We start from the raw sequence: 7,515 nt of genomic DNA, 5'->3' as shown, positions 1-7,515 counted from the left end.
TATAACTTGTTTTTTTTTTGGAACATTTCTAAGAATAAGGGCTAGTGTAAAGATTTTGATCAGCTATGGGAGCCATACACAAATATCATGTAAAATACGTAGACCTTTTGTAAACCCTATTGGAAGGGACTTTGTAAATACTGTTTGTAACAAAGTTATTTTTTTTACTTATGTTTATTTACTTATTTATTTTTCTTTATTTATTATTATAATTAGTAGTAGTAGTAGTATTAATTTATTTATTTCTGTAAATGTGAATTAAATATGTGTATGTGAAAGGGTATATGCTTGTGTATTTGTTCGGGTGTTCATTAAAATATTTTCTCACTACATGTCTAACTGATGTGGGTTTAGTGATGGTGGCTTGGTGGTTAGCACCTTGCATGGTCCGGGTTTGATTCCCGCCTCTGTGCACATGGAGTCTTGCATGTAAGACATGCAGTGTAGGCTAATTGGCATTACCAAATTGCCCGCTGTGTGTTTTTCCTGTGTTAATTTACAGTACGTATCTTTAAATTAATAAACTTTTCCAATAGAACAAAAAATTAATTAATAGTTAAAGTAATTAATAACAATTAAGCAAAATCACACAACAGAGAGTGCTGTTGTGCTGGATATCAGCACGGCTGAAATGCAGTCATAGGCGTGCGCAAGCGAATACCAAAGGCATCTCAGCTGTGCTATCAACACAACCTCGAGTGTGCAATTTTATTTATACAGGTTCCACAAACACCACTTATTATCAACAGATCAATTATTTTTCCTCTGCCAGCACATACGAACTAGCTGTTGCATAATTGTACCATTCAATTGCTTTTAAAAAATACCCATGAAATCTCTGAGCTGTGATTCATGAACCTGGACCATCAGTGATGATGAAATCACATATAATAAATAAATTTAAAAAAAAAATGAAACTGAGGATGTGAAACTGAAGTATTTTATTAAAATATGCTTAAAAAACAGGATAATATATATATGCATACATACTGACCAAGATAAATATGTATATGATGTCTGTATAATTAAACAATACAGGTTTATATTCATACAGTTTTATACATACAAGGTTATATTTTTGCATTAACTGGCAGTGGTGATGTGTACCCTGGTAAGAAGGAGAGCCCTCAGTCCACAGCAGGTAACAGAGAGAAAGGTAGCTGTTTCTCTGAAAAGCTTAAACAGCAGCAGTTTTCACCTGAGATTGGATAAAAGAAGAATACCTGGAGTATGTCTAACGACGGCACACACTTGGAGTGTCGGTAAAAAAGTGTGCAAATGTGAGCAGAGTAACGTGTCCAGCTTTAAACATCTGATTTCCACACAACTTGGACCTGTCTGTGGTTCTGACATGTATAAAACACACAACATGTGTGTCTATGTGTGTGTGTGTGTGTATGTGTGTGCACAATCATGTCTGATGGTAGTGATGATAGTGATGATGATGGTGATGCTCATGGTGGTGATGGTGCTCATGCCGCTGCACCACGGGCACCACAAACCCTGTGGCGTGTGTGTGCTCCCGGTCAGGCGACTGTACTGTGTGTTTACTCTGCGATCTGGACCTCAGCCTCTTGCTGTGGCTGTGTTGCAGGGGGTGCTGGGAGTGTGTTTGCTGCTGATGCTGGCTTTGTTGCGGAAGGTGATATACGTCCTGCCCACCATGATGCCCATAACACTTGCTGGCTCTTGTCGGGTTGTTTGCGCCCCCTTTAGATGCAACTTTAGGGGGTTTGGTGGGGTGGAGGGCACGAGAGGCGCAGTGATCGCTGATGAGCTGCGAACGCCGCTGCTGGGAGTGCGATTCAGGCTCATGGGAGCGAGAGCGGTTCTGAGAGTGAGACGGGCGGGATGAATTATCCTGTTGCACTGTAGGGGGCACTGTGGCTAAGAAAGACAGAGATAAAAAAAAGTGAGACATTGGTTTAATACTTATTTGCTTAAACTCCAATTGTCATATATAAATATATAAAAACGCTTTTTGTTCTGTAATGCGAATTTTGTTTATTATTAGTCTACTATAATAGCCCTGCTATGTTTTAATGATCATGTTGAGAACTCAATACTGCTTGTAACCACAAGATGGGGCTAGAGGTTTGACATACAGCAGATTGAAATGAGCAATGCATATAAAATTTCCCAAATTATACATATCTCTGTCAAACCTTGAGGTTATGGGACACACCCAAACACTACCCACTCACTTTCAAATCTGGAGGTGTAGTTCTCGATGCCGGCCAGGTCCAAATAGTGATTCCTCCTCTCTGTGTTCTCATCCACGCAGTAATGATTCCTCTCCAGAGAATCCCTGGGGGGGAGAAACAAAAACACTCTTTTACATGCATTAAATCCATCCTTCTACGTTTACTTCAGTAGGTTTCTGTAGAGGCACCCAGGGAAAACCAAAGTGTTGTGCATCATCAAAAGAGCACACTTGTTTAAAGTTCCACTTACATAAAATTATTTCCTACCAAGTGCCAGATAAGCAAATAACATGACCCGATTCCAAGAACGGTTGTGTTTGAATGATTGCGTAATGGTTATAAATAAGACTCCTTTAAATAGACATGTTTTTGTTCACTAGTTTTGCTTCACATCGGCACTTTGAATAGAGCTGCATCTGTTTTGAATTCGACACAGGGTGAATAAAGGCACTTCTTTGTCTTGGGTACCTTTAAAGCATTTTTTTTTTTGTCATCTACTTTTTCTGAGCATGTAGTCAGTTCGGGTCATGGAGGGTAAGAAATAAAAATCTCTGTTCTGATGAGCTGCCTTCTGTTGAAGATTTTACATAAATGCATGTGACTAGATAAACCACAATGCTGCTTCATTTTTGTATGTATCATTGTGCTGTTTTTGCATCTTGCCTGCAGTCCATCAGTCCAGCTTCAACAACCCCTACTTTGGCTGCTTTAAAAAAACTCTCGTGGTTTCTAACCTCACGTGTGTGGAATGGCGTTTGTCTCCCCCGCGCCCCTCTTCCTGCTGCGTGGCGTCCACACGGCTGCAGTTCCAATCCCTTTCTGAGATGAGAGGAGAAAGAAGTAAACACACATTATGCCGCACTGTGTTACACTGCGGTGTTTACTCAAGAAGAACGCTCCTGAATCGACAGATCAAGCCGTGATACGGATTTCCATCCGTTCGATGACATTAGCCACATGTTTACCTGTCGCCGTGTGTGTGGCGTGATCTCTCCGCCGCGGGCTGGGCTCGGGTGTAACAGTCAGCTTCACACGCAACGTTTTGCTTTTACTGTGGCACGACTGGTTTACCGAAGCGTCCACTACGTCGTAGATGGTGTGCATCAGACTCGACATGTCCTGAGGGATGTATTAACGCGCGTTAAAAAAAACAATGAAGCGTCATTGAACAGCTCTGAAATGAATGAATGAATGAATGAATGAATAAAATATAATAAGGAATCAAACACACGGAGGGAGGTTGTGCTGTTAATTAAGCAACACCTTCCTGGGCAATCAGATTTGTGGACTCACGAGCAACGTGGTGTTAAAATAAAAAGCGATATGTGTCTTCAAGTATTCATAAAGAATAGCGGGATATCTTACCTCTTTGGTCACTTTGCCGCTGTTGTCAAAGTCGTAGAGCGTGAAGACCCACTCCTGCCTGTTGTCGTCCTCCACGGACACGTCACACTCCAGCTCCTGTTACACACACAGACACAGACGTGCAGGCGGCGCTCAAATGAGAAGCTCTTTTTAATACTCCGACGTATTATTAACACTTTGTTCTTTAGTTCTTAAAGATAAAGAACATATCTCTGAAGAGCACCTAAACTCTGATTTGCTATTCTCAGTCACAGTAATTAAGTAATTAGGCAGAGTCTGTCTATTGACTCGCCTGTAATTGGAAAGCATTTGGAATGAAGGGATGCACAAGACCAGACAGAGACAGTCCAAAAAAACATTTTTTATATGTTTTGAACCAGGAGAGTGCAATTATATCTCTCTGTCACCAACCGTATGCTTTTTACTTTGATGTTAACCATAGTATATAATTTGTTACTATGTTGTTTAACAATCATCTGCAATTTACAGCAATTATGTGTGTGTGTGTGTGTGTGTGTGTTCTTACATTCAAACTGATGCGTTTCCTCGCTTTGCTGCTCTCTCGCTCTCCTTCCTCACTGTTCCCATACTGCAAGGAGCTCTCACAGCCCTCTGCTTTCTCAGGAGGCAAGACCACTACACACACACACACACACACAATCAAATCACATACACGCTGCTAAACAAATTACACCAGGTCATGTGTTAGAAACCATTCTATAAAATGAGATTCATTATGAATGTTATGATCAATGCTGTTGCGAGGTCTTTACTAGGATGCAAATATGATCAACAATTTATCTCATTGGCAAAAAAAACACATAAAGAACTTATTCATTTGATTTCCTGATGTTATTAAAATGCCTTTAATTTAAAGGTTAAAAAAAATCAATCATGTTTTGACATGTTTCCAGATAATTACACTTGGATGGAAACCTAACTAGTCTACGCAGTACCAGTTTGGTCAAAGGGAAGTGTGTGTATTTGTGTACATACCCTCTAGGGGGCAGTGTTGGTCTCCAAACTGTCCTTCCTTAAAGTCACAGTTGCCTAAGTCCTAATAATGAGAGAGAGAGAGAGAGAGAGAGAGAGAGAGATGTTAGTGAGATGACACACTGCACATCTGTCCGCTTATCATGTTTCATGATCACGTCTCTGTAGGAGTGAATGGCATGCCAAGAAATACCATATTTCAACTGAATGTGCATTTTTATACAATATTATTGGAGCTGTCAGAACATAGATGTCCAGATCAATTCTATTCAAATAGTCACATCTAAATATCCAAATGACAAAAGTCCACATTTAAACCTTCCCTGTGTTTGACCTTTAGCCTCTGTAAATGTGTTTAACAAAAGCTTTTCTCCTCTTGACTGTCCCAGGCTGATCCCGGGACTCCCTTTTCATGATCTGATCACATTCATTATTGTGTCTTTTTTTTCACTGCATCAATTATTTATAATCACACTCTCTGGCAACCACCAAGAAGATGACAGGTTTGATTGTTCTAGTGTCAAGCTAGTGTCTTCTAGCTCTGTTCACTCTGTGCCACTTGTGATTTCTTACCTTGTGATTTAAAAAATAAATCCCACACCAAAGTGCCAATAAGCATGCATCATGCTGGTCACAATAGCTAGATTTTCCCATTCATGGCAACGGTACGAGAGTGAATTTGTCTGTTAAACTTCGTTAAGCCATACAGTTATGTAAATTAGGTGCGTGGCCAATTTGTTAGTTTAACTTAACACAGGAAATGAAAAGGTTGACACAAGACAATGGTAGGGTACCTATGAAGGAATTCAATGAAATGTGAAGTATAAATTAATGCTAGTCACCTTAGCATTTTAGCTAAGCTAAGGCTAAGCTTGCTAGCTTGTGGGCGGTCAGGGGTAGCTCAGTGGTTAAGGCATTGGACTACGGTACGGAAGGTTTAAAACTCCATGACCACCAAGTTGTCCCTGCTGGGTCTTTGAGCAAGGACCTAAACCGTCAACTGCTCAGATGTATAATGCGATAAAAATGTAAGTCGCTCTGCATAAGGAGTTGGGTTCCATAAAACAGCCAGGCTCTGTTCATTATGTTCATTTGTCCAATTATGGATGAAACTGGGTTTAGGCCGAGTCAGATCCCGCCAAGGAGGCGATGATCAGAGCTACCTTTAAACATCAAAACCGCTTTTCAGAAAACCAATGGGTGATGTCATGGATAAGTTTGTCCAGTTTTTTTTTTAATACAGTCATGTTTGTTACACATGGCCATGAAGCGCCATCTCTGGTTGGCGTAAACTCTGCAATGTTTATTCGTTCTGTGCCAAACTGTAGTAATTATATAAAACTCTTTCTAAAGCTATTAACACTGGTTAAAGAGAAACTAGTTAAATAAGACACGTTACAGAATAAAGATGAACACTAACTGTACTCAACCTACATACTGTACATGCACCAGAGTCACCAACATTCTGTTATATCCTTTCAAACTTTATTTTTCCCTTATAATGTTTGTACACAGTTTATTGAGAGGTCGTGTAGGGCAGATTAACATGAAATTACAATTTCCTTATAGTGTCAAAAAGTTAATATTAACTATTTGGTGGTTGAAGCTAAAGAGCTAAATAAAAGGAATGGTACATAAAAGCATTCAAGCACTGCTGGCTGTGAGGTTGCTTAACTTTTAATTTCTCTCTCGCCACAGTTTGCAACGCAAACATACACGCATACACACAAAAGCAAACCCATATGCGCACATACTAAATACCCACTTCATCACAGTAATAGTGGTATTTTGTGTTAAACACAAGGGGAGATATTCAGCCCATAGGATACAGATGTTAAGATAACCCCAGCCAGGGCTTGCACACAAGCAGCAGGCCGAACACACAGGTTTGAATCAGAGATAACAAACTCGCGCTGCCAGATAACAAGAGTGTTCTATTCTGTAGCTCTATTGTTATATGAATGAGCATCCATAGAGATATCTAAATGTAATGAGTTCATAGAAGTTCATAGAAAAAAGTTGATTGTTTATTGGCTGAAGCAGATCAACCTGTTATCTGTTTTATTATTGTATATATTTTTCAATGTATAAATTATAGTATTCGCACCAAAAATCAATTCAATTAAGTTTGATTGAATTAAATTTTACTTGTACAGCACTTTGTGATTGTCGCAAAGCAGCGTTACAGAATAAAACATTTATTTAAAAAAAATGTAACATATGGAAAATTTATAAACTGTATAACAAATAAACTGTTGTCCCTAAGGAAAAAGCCAACGATGGCGATGTAAAACTCCCAGAGAAAACAATAGGAAGAAACCTTTAGAGGAACTAGACTCAACAGGAAACCCATCGTCTATCAATATACTAAATCGGCCTCAGTTTAGATTTTTCTCTTTTTCTCTCTATGTTTTTTGATGTCTATGATTATCCTAAGCTAATCAGCACTCCAACCCCTCCCTGAAGCAGCCCATGCAGTCGAACCAATTATTTGGGTATTTCAGTTGACCCTGTCATACTTATTTAGTTTAAATTTGAGAAATTCTTAATGAAATCGTGTACATGCATAGAAGGTAAATAGTCTGGTAAATCTATATCAGAAATTCTGTACAGCTACTCAGCTTCAACTACGCAAGTAACCCTGTAAGCGAATTAAACCCATAAGCACAAGACATCAGGAAAGAGATAAAGAGCTTCAGTCAGTGCTCACACATTACACACCAGAATGCTTGATGTGAAAAATGTAACTTCAGTCATGGACTTTGACCATGTTGCTGCTACGCTGCTTTTTCAGAAACTGCTGACTGGATTGACGGACCGCTTCAACCTGATACAAACGCCTCCGACAGCACAAATAATCACTCTTCACAATCATGGTGAGCTGAAAAGCATCTCAGAACCGAGGATCGTTTATGATACTGTGTGTAATCCATGCTGTAATGCTGAGAAGCTG

General features: G+C 39.5%; 1 protein-coding gene across 2 annotated transcripts in view; it reads right to left on the bottom strand.

Moving 5' to 3' along the window:
- Positions 1-939: 939 nt before the first annotated feature.
- The window catches only part of nkd2b (NKD inhibitor of WNT signaling pathway 2b), a 31,645-nt gene continuing 25,069 nt past the window's right edge, over positions 940-7,515 (bottom strand). Inside the window, exons 4-10 of one of the 2 annotated variants that reach the window (XM_053487512.1) lie at positions 4,566-4,626; positions 4,096-4,205; positions 3,570-3,665; positions 3,170-3,323; positions 2,939-3,023; positions 2,205-2,308; positions 940-1,887 (exon numbers count right to left, since the gene is read on the bottom strand). In XM_053487512.1, coding sequence (XP_053343487.1) covers positions 1,412-1,887; positions 2,205-2,308; positions 2,939-3,023; positions 3,170-3,323; positions 3,570-3,665; positions 4,096-4,205; positions 4,566-4,626 — 1,086 coding nt within the window. In that variant the 3' untranslated portion in view covers positions 940-1,411. The remainder of the gene's footprint in view (positions 1,888-2,204; positions 2,309-2,938; positions 3,024-3,169; positions 3,324-3,569; positions 3,666-4,095; positions 4,206-4,565; positions 4,627-7,515) is intronic. The other variant, XM_053487511.1, reaches the window with a different exon arrangement.

This window comes from Clarias gariepinus, chromosome 26 (genome assembly GCF_024256425.1).
Source record: "Clarias gariepinus isolate MV-2021 ecotype Netherlands chromosome 26, CGAR_prim_01v2, whole genome shotgun sequence".
In the NCBI taxonomy this organism is placed as follows: domain Eukaryota; kingdom Metazoa; phylum Chordata; class Actinopteri; order Siluriformes; family Clariidae; genus Clarias; species Clarias gariepinus.
The sequence above is the reverse complement of the archived record's forward strand: the minus strand, read 5'-3'. Positions and strand labels throughout refer to the sequence as shown.